At 37.5% G+C, this 13802-nt stretch overlaps 1 protein-coding gene across 1 annotated transcript in view; it reads left to right on the top strand.

The window, feature by feature from the left end:
• The window catches only part of MTRR (5-methyltetrahydrofolate-homocysteine methyltransferase reductase), a 41053-nt gene extending 31263 nt beyond the window's left edge, over positions 1–9790 (top strand). The window contains exons 12-15 of the mRNA XM_032219778.1: positions 171–289; positions 4287–4379; positions 4619–4801; positions 9453–9790. Of these exons, the coding sequence (XP_032075669.1) occupies positions 171–289; positions 4287–4379; positions 4619–4801; positions 9453–9597 (540 nt within the window). The 3' untranslated portion in view covers positions 9598–9790. The remainder of the gene's footprint in view (positions 1–170; positions 290–4286; positions 4380–4618; positions 4802–9452) is intronic.
• Positions 9791–13802: the final 4012 nt, after the last annotated feature.

Raw genomic sequence — 13802 nt, 5'->3', positions numbered from 1 at the left:
GTATGAATGTTGTGCTTTATTTTTAATTATGTATTGCTTTTATGTACTATTGTTTGTATCCCCCTCCCCATGAGTTGTGAGCCGCCCTGAGTCCCCTCAGGGAAAAGGGCGGCCTATAAATAAATTTTCAAATACTCAAAATTTTCAAATATGTTTTAATTGCATTTTAGATCAACATAACTTCTCGCCCATCCAATGTTTTTCACCTGCCAGACAATCCCTCTGTTCCTTTCATTATGGTTGGTCCAGGAACCGGAATTGCACCGTTTATTGGCTTTCTTCAGCATAGGCAAGTCTTTTAAATATATCAGTCTGTCACCAACAACCTATTTTCTAGCTTCTGTTGATGAGTGGCTACACCAGGGGTAGTCAACCTTTTTATACCTACCGCCCACTTTTGTATCTCTGTTAGTAGTAAAACTTTCTAACCGCCCACCGGTTCCACAGTAATGGTGATTTTATGAAAACCTAATGAAAATGTTTTTAAATAATGCTATGAATTTTTTTAAAAAAGTCAATTAAATTAAAAAAAAGGAAAGTGCTTCAGCATCGGACAAAACCCCTACCGCCCATCATGAAAGCTGGAACGCCCACTAGTGGGCGGTAGGGACCAGGTTGACTACCACTGGGCTACACTATGAAAACTTTTACCTGAACAATCATGAACAATCAGATTCTGATTGTGTGCCATGGAAATAAGACAAGTGACTTTTTAAGTTGTCATCGTTTTTTTTTAAAATAGCAATAGCAATAGCAGTTAGACTTATATACCGCTCCATAGGGCTTTCAGCCCTCTCTAAGCGGTTTACAGAGTCAGCATATCGCCCCCACAGTCTGGGTCCTCATTTCACCCATCTTGGAAGGATGGAAGGCTGAAGTCAACCTTGAGCCGGTGAGATTTGAACCGCCGAACTGCAGATAGCAGTCAGCTGAAGTGGCCTGCAGCCACTTCGGCTCTTATCCCCCATGCCACTATTAGTAAAGGAAAATAGGGTTTTTTTGGGGGGGTGCTTTTTCCTCTCTCTCACTACAATAGCTGTTTTTATTATAGCAACTTAGCTTTCTTTTTTAACATAGTCTTTTATGCTAACCTAATATATTAATATTGTGCTATTTACTCTAATTTATAAGAAGTAACATAAATTAATAATTAACATGGCAGTGTTTTTAAATGTTAATGAAATTATATTTTTTAAAAGTCTATAAAAATATACACAGTCTCATTCCATGCTTCTCATGTGATAATGAATGGTGAAAAGGAGGCCAATCTGAATTAAACTCTACTATTCCCAGTTAATCATATCTGCGATAATGTCTGTTTTTCCCTCCTTCTTCACTTCAGTTTTCACAGAGGTTGCCTTTCAAATATGAATTTTGGTCTGACCTTGTTTAACTTTTGAGATAAGCCAGGATGGGCTAGATGCTAATTAACCAAAATAGAACCCCAGTATCTTATTTCCAATTCATCTTGGCTTAATAAATTGCAACCATACTAAATGAAATCTTCAAGTTACATGTTTGCATGCATTGTTATTTCAGGATACATTTATGCAAATTAGGGAATAAAAGCTTCATATTAGTTTTCTTCCCTGTGATAAATACGTTATGATCATAAATACACTGACTAAAATGCTTGGAAAGTTGCTTGCCTTGGTTTCAACCAACTGCATTTCAGTATATCAGAGATTTTTTTTAATTAGTTGTTGCGAGCTGCAGCTTTTTAAACCTCACATCAGTTGGTGCTTAACGATGATAACTGTCAAAGCTGAACTGTAGATGCGCAGGACATCCTAAGTTCAAGATTTGACCCTTTTTTTCATTCCGAAAACATTGCAATTTACTCATGTAATTAACATGAATTTACCACAATCAGACTTTACGCTTTATTTTGTAATAGAGGGAAGGATAATAAGGACAGTTTTCTAGAAAAGTAACTGTATGTGGAGCATGAAATTGAATGGTTGCCATGCCTTTTCTTTTAAAAACCTGAATCGTAAATTTGTGGAATAACTTTAATTGAGATAGCCGGGCTCTGCCCTGGAAAATGGAGATGCAACCGATTGGCTCTAATTACTGTTTATAATGCAAGTCAGTGTTTAACAAACTGCTGGGACTAATTTGTTCCATATTATTGAAATAGCCAATGCACATGTATATGCAGCTATGAAATGAGTAAAATATTGATTTTGTTACAACAAAAAGCATTTCAGGGTTATAAGGCCATTCTGGTCCAATAATAGACTGAATGAATATCAAGTAGGAGAACTAGGACCTATGTTAATCTACAAGAAATATGTCTAAATGTCCTTCCTATTTACTTGAAACACTACAGCATTGTGTTTAATTGACTTAATGTATTTCTATTATTGTAAATACATCTGAATGTAGATACTTAGCTGTTCTGACCTCCTCCTCCGTCCAGTAACGAAAGCCAAGACAAGCTTAACTAGAATGTACTTTAATACCAAGACCAAAATCTTGGTGGCTGAAAGCCAAGCAAACAAACAGATAAGGACCTTGGCAGCAACTCAGACAAACCTTGGCAGCAATCCAGCCTGCCAAGTTAGTTACAACAGTTCTCTTTAGTCAATGCGTTGACTTCTGCAAGAGGGGTGTGTGCACAAGCAGTCTTTTTTATAGTCTGGAGAGGAGCCTAATGACCACCAGCTGAGCACAATTACCTCCTGTAATTGCATAATTGTTCCTGAAGCCTAGTAGCTCTTCGATGGCATGCATCCAGAAACAACTCATTGCTGGCTTCTGGATCACTCTCCCTTGTCTCCTCCCCACTGGTCCAAGGCTCAGGCGCCACCTGGTGGCCAACCAGTCTTTCTGCGCCCTGCTCGAAACCCTGTCTAGGTCCTCCAGAGCCGACTCGTAGGGCCCCTCGCTGTCGGAGTCTGGTGGCAGCTCCAACAGCTCCTGCTGGGCCACAACACTTAGCTATACCTGTTCCTCAGGTTTCAGCAATCAACCATAAAGTATTGTCTAGATAGATAAAGGTTAGTGAGGAAATCTCAAATATACAGCCGAGGTGGCGCAGTGGTTAGGGTGCAGTACTGCAGACCACTTCAGCTGACTGTTATCTGCAGTTCAGTGGTTCTAATCTCATCGGCTCAAGGTTGACTCAGCCTTCCATCCTTCTGAGGTGGGTGAAATGAGGACCCAGACTGTGGGGGCGATATGCTGACTCTGTAAACTGCTTAGAGAGGGCTGAAAGCCCTATGACGCGGTATATAAGTCGAACTGCTATTGCTATTGCTATTACAGTACATGAAGGAGCCTTAATAATATTTCTAAGCCAGAAGAGTTATTAAAGGAAGAATGGGGGAGGGGGATCCAAAAGAAAAAATAGACACTTAACTATATTTTAAAAGTTGCAAGATGGTAACAGTTGCAAGGAAATGCTACATAGTACTGATCTGAAAGGATACCCAAACTCCTGAAACTCTCATATTCATTTTTTTTAATATTCTGAAGCTGTAAATTGCTACATTAAATAGTATATGTTTATTTAAAATTGCAGAAAGGTTTTGTGTTTAATTTTATATCAGGTAGAGCTTGTGAGCCGTGGTAACACAGTGGTTAGAATGTAGTACTGCAGGCTACTTCTGCTGACTGCCGACTGCCAGCAGTTTAGCAGTTCAATTCTCATCAGACTCAAGGTTGACTCAGCCTTCCATCCCTTCGAGGTCAGTAAAATGAGGACCTAGATTGTTGGGGGCCATATGCTGACTTTGTAAACTGTTTGAGGGCTATAAAGCACTGTGAAGCAGTATATAACAGTGCTATTACTATTGGGTTAGCTTTTCTTCATTTAGAGATTCATTGAAACATGCAGTTTGATGAGTCCTTAAACTTTTACGCACAACGATCCCTAATTCTAATTAGCACAGATGTATTGGTAAATGGACTGATTGATCAAGAATTTCAATTTGTCCTCAGATTCTAGGTTTAAAGTTTTACGTAATGTGGATACCTTGCTACCATAATTGAGGGCCTTGTAAGTGTAAAACAGTAATTTCATTGCAATGGGAGTCTCGGATCCAGAATCCTTCATAATGCTGTGCACATATAATTCTTCTGTACAATTTGCTTTAATTAAGGGGGAAACTAGATATATGTTATTCTTTGTATATAAAAAAATATTTTGCTGCGAATATTGTAAATTGTAGGTTTATAATCTATTTCTCCTTCAGGAACTAATAATAATTTAACTTTCCTGATAGAAGCTATGCATAATACATTTTATAACTGTATTACTTTTAATTGGCTGTTTTATTTAGGCAGAAGTTCAGAGAAAAGCACCCAGATTATATGTTTGGAGAGACGTGGTTGTTTTTTGGTTGCCGCCATAAGGCCAGAGATTACTTGTTCCAGTAAGTTTTTCTTCTGCTCCTTGTTAGTATTTTAATATTTTAATATTTAGTAGTTGGAACCGTATTTTCTTCATTCCGAATGCGTGTTGTGAATTTTAAACTATCTTTTTCTTCTTTTCTTTTCTTTTTTCTTTCCTTCTTTGTAAGCCGCCCGGAGTCCTTCAGGATTGGGCGCCATATAAATTTAATAAATAATAATAAATAATAATTCCAGCCTCTTCCTTGGTTTTCTCTTTCAGAGATGAGCTCAGGTTCTTTCTTGAAAATGGCGTGTTAACTTACCTGATCGTTTGCTTCTCAAGAGATGTTCCAGCTGTGGCAGAAACTGCCTCTGCTAAGTATGTTCAAGATAACCTCCGGCTTTATTGTAAAGAGATTAGTAGGATTTTGCTGCAGGAGAAAGGATATTTATATGTATGTGGGTGAGTAATGCTGAATTTTTATAAGCGTTGGATATGCAAGAATGTGTTGCTGCTGTAAGCTTAGCATGTACAAACACAAACGTTCAGGCTTTCATCACTGGCGATACAAAAAAATGAGAGCAAAATAATAAAACCCCCAAATCAATGAGAAATCCAGGTGTTTTTGTGGTTATGACTTTTTTTAAAAAAACAAGGAAATCCTGGAGGCATTTTTCATTACTGCTCTCAGTGGGAAGATGACAGGATAACAATAAAAGTTGCTTTTAAAAGACTGAACAAAAATGAATTGGAAAGAAGGGCACATATTTCTAGGTTAACCTTGTTGAGTCAAAATAATAGAGAAATCAGGTTACAAGTTAAGGCAAGCAAGGGGACTAGTATGCAAACAGAAAGGCAAGATTAAAGGGCCCCAAATAGGCTAAAAACACCAGTTACAGAAATCTGTCTCTCTTGTCTCATACTGATATATAGGCACTGAGTAAGCAGCAATATACTTGTTCGCTTATTTATGGAAGAAAATGATCCAAAGTTCTATATTTGTGTATGGTAAAAGTATGTGAACCTTTAGTAACTGCTGTGCCTGCCTTAGGGCAGCAATAACTGCAACTAAATGTTTTTGAGAAATGTTGATTAGTCCTTCATATCAGCTTATACAGATTTTAGCCCATTTTTCCTTATAAAACACCCACAATTCAGGAGTGTTGGATTATGATCAAGACTTGGACTTGACCATCCCAAACCTTAACTTTCTTTTGCTTTAAATATTTACTTATTTAATTTTCAGTCCATCTCGCCACAAAGTTGTATATTTTTGGGGGGTTGTAGAGTTTTAATATTGTGGATCATTGTGTTGATACGAGACTCACTTTCTCTTGAGTTTCAGTTCATGGACACACACAGACACGGACTCTGACATGTTCCTGTGAAATTACCTGGTACAATTTGGAATCCATAGTTCCATCAATGAGGGCAACTTCTCTTGGTTCAAAGACAGCAAAATGGTCCCAAACTATGAAAAACACTGCATTTGGCGAAGGCAAAGACTGCAATCAAGCAGAAGAACCGTATCCCATCGTGTTTTTCATTGAAGCCAAACTATGTTCACCGACAAAAGGGCGAATGACAAAACCACGCCTGACTAAACCGCGGTGACAAAACCGCGAGTTCTAAAGCACTCCGACGAATGAGCACTGAATCGCGCCGACAACAGCACGGCGACAGAAGCACGCTGTAAAACTAAACCTAACCCTAAACGTAACGCTAACCGTAAACGTAACGCTAACCCTAAATGTAACGCTAACCCTAAATCTAACCCTAAACCTAACCCTTACCTTAACTTAAATCGGCTTTCTGTCGATGCGCTGTTGTAAAGCGCCCTTCTGTTGCCGCGCTGTTGTTACCGGGCTGTTGTCGGTGCGTTGATGACGTCACGGTTTTAGCAACACGATTTTGTCAGCGCGCTTTTGTCAGGTCACGATGGATTCTTCTGCTTGATTGCAGTCTTTGCCTTCGCCAAATACAGTGTTTTTCATTGAAGCCAAAAGTTTTATGATCTTTCGCATGATGTTTCACAAACTCTAGACAGACAGCAATATTCGTTTTAGAGAGTAGTGTCTTTCTCCTTGCAGCCCTGCCACACACACCATTGTTGCTTAGTGTTTTCCTGATGTTAGTCTCATGAGTACTGGCATTTGCCAATGCAAAATAGGCCTTCAGTTCCTTAGACATTACCCTGAAGTTATTTGAGACCTCAAAGGGTATTTCATACCTTGGTCTTGGTATGATCCTGGTTGGTTGATCACTTCTGGGGAAGATACCAGTGTGTTGAGTTACCTCCATTTGTACCTGATCTGCCTAACAGTGGATTTGAATTTTTTGATTTTGAAATTTTTTGGGAAATAATTTGGTAACATTTCCAGCCTGATGAGCATCAACAACTGCTTTTCAGGAATCCACAAAAATCTTGTTTGTTCAAGCTATGGCACACTATCAGACATCTGTGATGTAAAGATTAGACTTTAATTATGAATGCCCAGAACTCTGTTGTTTAAATAAAGCAATACCTACCACACTTGCACTTGATTATCATCCCATTGCTTGAAACACCTAATATCCCCTATAAATGAACTGATAATCCTGGCAGTTCACATACAAATATGTAGCTTTGTATCATTTTCTTAATAAGGGAAGAAAATATAATGCTTTTGAATCATTCAGTTGATTTTTCTTTATCTAGTTATAATACTTGTATGGAAAACAGATCACAATTTAATTCAGAAACATTGAAAATTCAAAATAGCTCATTTTTTAAATTTTCAGAAGCTGTTTCTGGCCCCCACACTAAAATAAAAAGAAACATCGATTGTATGTTTTAAATTTTTAATTAGTATTTTTTTAAAATGTATGCCAAATGTATAACCTCTAGTCTCATCCCAATTTGGGGGAGTTAAATGGCATTAAATTCAACAGCACCAAAATTAGTAGTTTGTGTAGGAATATGAAAACCACTTTGGGTTTTGGAAGTCTGAAAGCCTCCAATTTTGTGGAAAGTCTGTTGGGCAACATAATTTGAAAGATTTCAGGGGAACTATTTCTACCAAGGGGATTGTTTCTACTTTAAATTGTTTGGTACTTTGTTTTCCAAATAGACAGATGAGACACTTTGCAGACTACACACAGTCCTCAACTTGTGACCACAATTGAGCCTAAAATTTCTCTTGCCAAATTGAAATGAATTTTGTCCCATTTTCCAAACTTTTTTTACACCAGTTAAATGAATCACTGCAGTTAGTTTAGTTAGTTAGTTTATTAGTTTTGTATGCCGCCCATTCCCGAAGGACTCCGGGCGGCTTACAATAAAAAACGGAAGGGGGATAAATAAGACAATGCAAAATTTAAAATACAACAACATTCACAATTAAAGTGGGGCTGGATACTTCAACAGCCCCAGGCCTGCCGGAACAGCTAGGACTTAGTAGCTTTACGGAAGGCCGGGAGGGTAGTAAGGGTCCGGATCTCAACGGGGAGGTCGTTCCAGAGGGCCGGAGCTGCAATAGAGAAGGGCCTCCCCCGGGGGCTCGCCAGCCCGCATTGGCTGGCAGAGGGAATCCGGAGAAGGCCTAGTCTGTGCGATTGAATCGGTCTTTGGGAGGTAATTGTTAAGTTAGTAACACATTTGTTGAGTGAACCTGGCTTCCCCATTGACTTTGCTTGTTAGAAGATTGCAGAAGGGGATCACATGACCCCAGAACACTGCAACTGTCATAAATATGAGCCAGTTGCCAAGCATCTGAATTTTGATCTTGTGACCAGGGAGATGTGGTGTAGTGGTCATAAGTATGAAAAACAGTCACGAGTCACTTTTTTCACTGCTGTTGTAACTTCGAGCAGTCGCTGAATGAACGGTTGTAAGTCAATGACTACCTATATAAAGTTTCTAGCTAGAACCCACTGGAAGCCTTGTTCTGCCTGTGCACCAGAAGGAAAATAACCTATGGAATAGTGTCGCACTTTTGATCGCTTCCCAATTTGTTCCATATGAGTTTGTCCAAGAGAATTTCCCAGTCAACTGGGTCTCAGTGTAAATTACTATAACAGGCTATTGATAAATATATAATTTATGTATTATATATTTATCAATAGTTAAATGTTCAACATATATATGGAGACATTTTCATAAATAGCCTTTTTTTTTTCCTGAGCATTTTAAAAATCTAGACAGGCAGGAGGTTATAACTCTGAAATGAAACTCCAAAATTAAACCAAACATGTAAAGTGAGTAATTTTACTTCTTGAAGTCTGATTATTAAAAGAAATAAATTGATACCTACAGGTGAAACTCGAAAAATTAGAATATCGTGCAAAAGTTCATTTATTTCAGTAATGCAACTTAAAAGGTGGAACTAATATATGAGATAAGACTCATTACATGCAAAGCAAGATAGTTCAAGCCGTGATTTGTCATAATTGTGATGATTATGACGTATAGCTCATGAAAACCCCAAATCCACCATCTCAGAAAATTAGAATATTATATGCAATCAATAAAACAAGGATTGTACATAGAAAAATATCGGATCTTTGAAAAGTATAAGCATGCATATGTACTCAGTACGCCGCATTGAGGCAGTAATTGCTGCAAAAGGGAACCAAACCAAGTACTGAGTACATATGCATGCTTATATTTTTCAGAGGTCCGATATTGTTTTATGTACAATCCTTGTTTTATTGATTGCATGTAATATTCTAGTTTTCTGAGATGGTGGATTTGGGGTTTTCATGAGCTGTAAGCCATAATCATCACAATTTTGACAAATCACGGCTTGAACTATCTTGCTTTGCATGTAATGAGTCTTCTCTCATATATTAGTTTCACCTTTTAAGTTGCATTACTGAAATAAATGAACTTTTGCACGATATTCTAATTTTTCGAGTTTCACCAGTAAGTGTTTAGTGACCAGATGCCCTTCCTGACACCTATGTGGAGTTCGCAGCATATATTTTCTCTTTATGCCCAAAGAGAGAAATATCTGCTGTTACCTAGAATCAAACTCTCAATCTCCTGATTACGAGGCAAGAGCTCCACCTCTGTTAAAATCCATTTATTTAAATCAAATTATAATTGTTTTCCCTCTTTGTTTTTTATTTTAAGAGATGCAAAAAATATGGCTAAAGATGTGAATGACACTCTGGTGGAAGTCTTCACCACTGAGAGAGGAGTTGATAAATTGGACGCATTGAAAATACTGGCTACATTAAGAGAAGAAAAACGATACCTGCAGGATATCTGGGCCTGAACATTAACTTTTTGAATTCATTTGACCAATGTAAACAACAATCTTTTTACATGCTTACTTCTGTCTGTAATTTTCTCTCAATTATTATTTGAACTGTTTTTCTAGGGAAATAATAAAGAGAAATACATCATTACCAAGGCATTTGTCACAGTACAAGTGGCTTTAAATAAATGGTGCTACTTATTTCCATCAAGATGGTGTTTTATTTTTCTCTGAAGTTGATCGATGTAACTTTGCCTTAAGTTTGAAAATATGGCATAGATGTTACACGTTTTCTTCAGCTATTAACAGATGGAGGGTTTTTAAAACAAAAACTATTGTATGCTATTTACAATATATAGTGTGTAAGAGATATTATTCATTCAAGAAGTCTAAACTTTCTGCTTTTGAAGAAAAAACTACAATGGATAATTACAGAAAAAAGTACTTTTTAATATGTACTTATTTATAGCTTATTTAAAAATACAGCTGGAACATTTATATTAATTGAATGATTTTTACTAAATGTACATCTAAACCAGAGATTGCCTTGGCTCCAGCCTTTTATTTTGGCAGTGCCCTCTTTTGGGAACAGGGGGAATAAATCTTTGGTTGACATGGTATAAATCAAATAATTTTCATGAAAATGAGCCCAATCCTGAACAGAATCAGCTACCACTTGATACAGGATACCTAATGCCCAGTTCTTGCCCAAATGTTTTATGAACAGTGTTTTGATATGAAGGAGAAAAAGCTATATTAAATTTCCTTCTCATCTAAATATGATCAATGAAATGGGCATGATTTAGTGTTGAAAAAATATATGAATATTTGAAACATTTTTCTTAATTTCACTTACAAAGCCCAGGTTTCTTAATTAGTGGCTGTAGGCATAGGGGTAATTGTTAGGAATATAATCTAACGGTTGGGTTGGCAATATATAAATCATGCAACAATGTTGTACCTGTTTCTTTAAATCATGCTATAAATGTGATTGGTCGCTGTTTCCTCAATTGGCCATAAGATGGAGCCAGAATCACTGTTAGCTGCTGATCTGATCTGAGTGTTTGGAAGCTGGCTGTTAGAAGTGCCGTATAGTGATCAGCGTGAGCTATTGTAAGTTTTGCAACTGCTAGCAAACTTTGTGTACCAGACTGTTTGTATGATTATGGACTATATTATTTGGATTATCCCTTAACTGAAAGACGTTGATGACTGACTGGACTCTGATACCTGTATTTCCAGCAAAGTAAGTCTATTGAAACTGCAGTGTCTCTGTATGCTGGTTTGTGTGTTCTCCAACACCATTCTCACAACGTTTCTCTGAACGCACTCGCTTTCCCAACGGAGAGCTTACCTAACAGTAATCACTAAGTACATTTTGCACAATACAGAACGCTTGGTTAGAATCAGGTTTTCATTGCCTTTGTGTGTTGCATGAACCTAGCCTGCTTGGCTAGCTGACCATTCGAGGTATTATGGAAACCAGGAAAAGGAACCACTTTGGTAATCCGGTAAAGCATGTTGTGTGAATAGTCTTTCATTGAATTTAGCTTTTAAGAGAAATAATGCACAAATAATTTCACATTTCATTTTACTTTTATTTTAAAAGGTGGCTGCTGCTTACTTCAAAAGTGATTTAAAAGTCATTCATTTTTCTACTGTAGTTCGGAATGATAGTCCCACAGTGACTTATCAAAACCCTTGGGTAAAGCTGCAAAATGAGAACTGGGTTGATTTGAATAAATTTAATCTTCTCCAAATATTCTGAAGTGTGATTGAATCAAACCCAGTGTTAGATAATATGCAAACTTACTGTTTTCAGTAAAATAAATTAAACTCTTAAGACAGTCTTTAAAAGCTTATAACTATTTTGGCTCTGTGTTGTCATATGATGATCACATGCTTCAGTATGAACCTCTCAGAGAGGTGAGCTTTAATGCCTGCAGAAGAAGCTTTTTGCTAAACATGCAAAGCAGTTTCAAAATCTTGCATTCTTTTTTTACTACTAAGGTTATTTTAAACAGAAGCAAGGAGAGACGATATTAAAGGAAGAGCTTCATTGCCGATACTCGGTTTAGGAGTTTTTAAAGATCTTAAACTGCAAATATGATGGCTGAGCATTAAAATCTACTAGCCCTTAATATAGGTTATAGATGCTGATGGCTGTGCCTATTTCCAGAAGTAATAAGTGTTTTTTTTTTCAGTGCTGGAGAGGATGCTTCCAATTATCTCCCAATTTCCTAGCATATTTCTAAGTAATAATCATAATATGAAGATAAGATAAAATGTCTCCCTTTTTTCTCCTTAAGCAAAATAACCAGGCCAATTAACAGCAAAGAAAATAGCCTCTTAAAATAGAAGCTGCACGACAAATAGGTAAATTTAAAAAATCTCAAAAAAAAAAAGATCTTTATGGGGTAATAAGGGATAAAAAAGAAGAAGTTTCAGAATCTTAGGTGTGATACCCTGATGGAAAAGTTAGAAGTGACAGCTTTGTTAGCAATCTGTTTATTTACAAATGTACAGGTTTGAAAGCAGTAGTCCACAAAGGTAGCATCAATTGCAAAAATAAGCGTTTCTGTAATATCCCCTTTTATGCAGGAGGCGCTTAAGAATCAGATCAATTCTTTTAATTTCCCAGTGATGTTATCGCTATAAATTCCAGAGTGCACAAAACCAAGACAAAGTCATGCAAAATAGCTTTTTAAATATGTAAGTGTCCTTCCCATACTTCCTAAAAGTATGGTTTATCCCAAACTTTTTATATAAGGCTATGCATTCCTACTTAGAGGTACTGTAAAAACCTATTGAATTTATTAGGACATACTTCCAATTATAGGGTTGCAGCTTAGGTTTGACTTCAGGAATTGTAAGGGATTGCCTTTTCCTAATAATGTTTTTTTTTCACTTGGATGGTGAAAGTCCTAATAACTCCATGACAGATATAAAGAGCACACCAGGGATCATAATCCAATTGTGTGTTGATAGAATTTCAGTTTGAGGGTCTTTTATTTCATTAGTTGCAGGGAAAAGTCTAAAACGTAAATGAGATTGGCTCTCTAAAATATTGTTCTGCTTACAAGCATGGAACAAATTTCTGGTAGCCTAGCAACTCTCATTAATTTCCATGTGATGACTAGGGAAAGAATAAGGTAAGGTTTCTTTCTCTTGCACTATGAAAAAACATTAAAACTTTATGGCTGATCTACAAAAACATAATTATCATTTCTAGGTCTTTCTCCTATAGCGGTGACAACAGTAGCCCACCATAGTTCAAGCAGTCCTCACTTTCACGCTATAATTGGGACCACCAACATTGTTGCTAAGTGATGCAAACATGAAACATAATTTGACTCCCATCCTTTTGTAAAATGAGACATGTGATCCAGAGGTGGGTTTCTACCAGTTCTCACCTATTCGGCAGAACCGGTTCGTCAAATCTACCGAACCGGTTAGAAGAGGTTCCACCAGTGGACCCGGAAAGCAGGCCACACCTACAGAAGAGGTTCCAAAAAATTTTGAAACCCACCACTGGTCCTCGGATATGATTATTCTACACTATCATGCTCATATTTGTAAAACTCAGGGCCTCTGTGAAAGGTAAGGATGACTACTACGTTTGTGGTGCAATCAGAACATTCCGTGTGTTGAAGTTGTTTTAACGCAAAACAAAGGTGCTTTTTAAAAAACAAGTTTACATCATATTCTTATGCATGCCAGTGCTGTGTGTGAGGTCATTTAAGGTGGTTCTGACAAGTGTCGTCGGCATCTTCATATCCAGTCACATGGGTGGCAAGCCACTCCCATTCGGCCACATGGGTGGCAAGCCACTCCCATTCGGCCACATGGGTGGCAAGCCACTCCTACAAAGGAGGCCACACCCACAGAGTAGGTTCAAACCATTTTTGAAACCCACCACTGATGTGATCTCTGGCTTAAATTTCAAGCTATGGTCATGAAGCAAATCCCAGCAGTCATCATGTGTGAGGTCATGTGACTGCAACTTCCTGCCAGCTATCCCATTAACTTTTGTTTGCTCAAAGCCTCCGTGAAGGTTGTAAATGGCAGTCTCGTGATTGCAGGTGCTCAATCATCGTAAATGGGCATAAATTCCAAGCACGTGACCATGGGGACACTCCAAGGCCTGATTGTAAATCTTCCATTTTTCACAACTGCTGTAACTTTGAATAGTCACTGAACATGTAATCAACAACTACCCATAA

Source organism: Thamnophis elegans, chromosome 6 (genome assembly GCF_009769535.1).
Source record: "Thamnophis elegans isolate rThaEle1 chromosome 6, rThaEle1.pri, whole genome shotgun sequence".
Classification (NCBI taxonomy): domain Eukaryota; kingdom Metazoa; phylum Chordata; class Lepidosauria; order Squamata; family Colubridae; genus Thamnophis; species Thamnophis elegans.
Note: the sequence above shows the minus strand (reverse complement) of the source record. Positions and strands in the feature narration are given on the sequence as shown.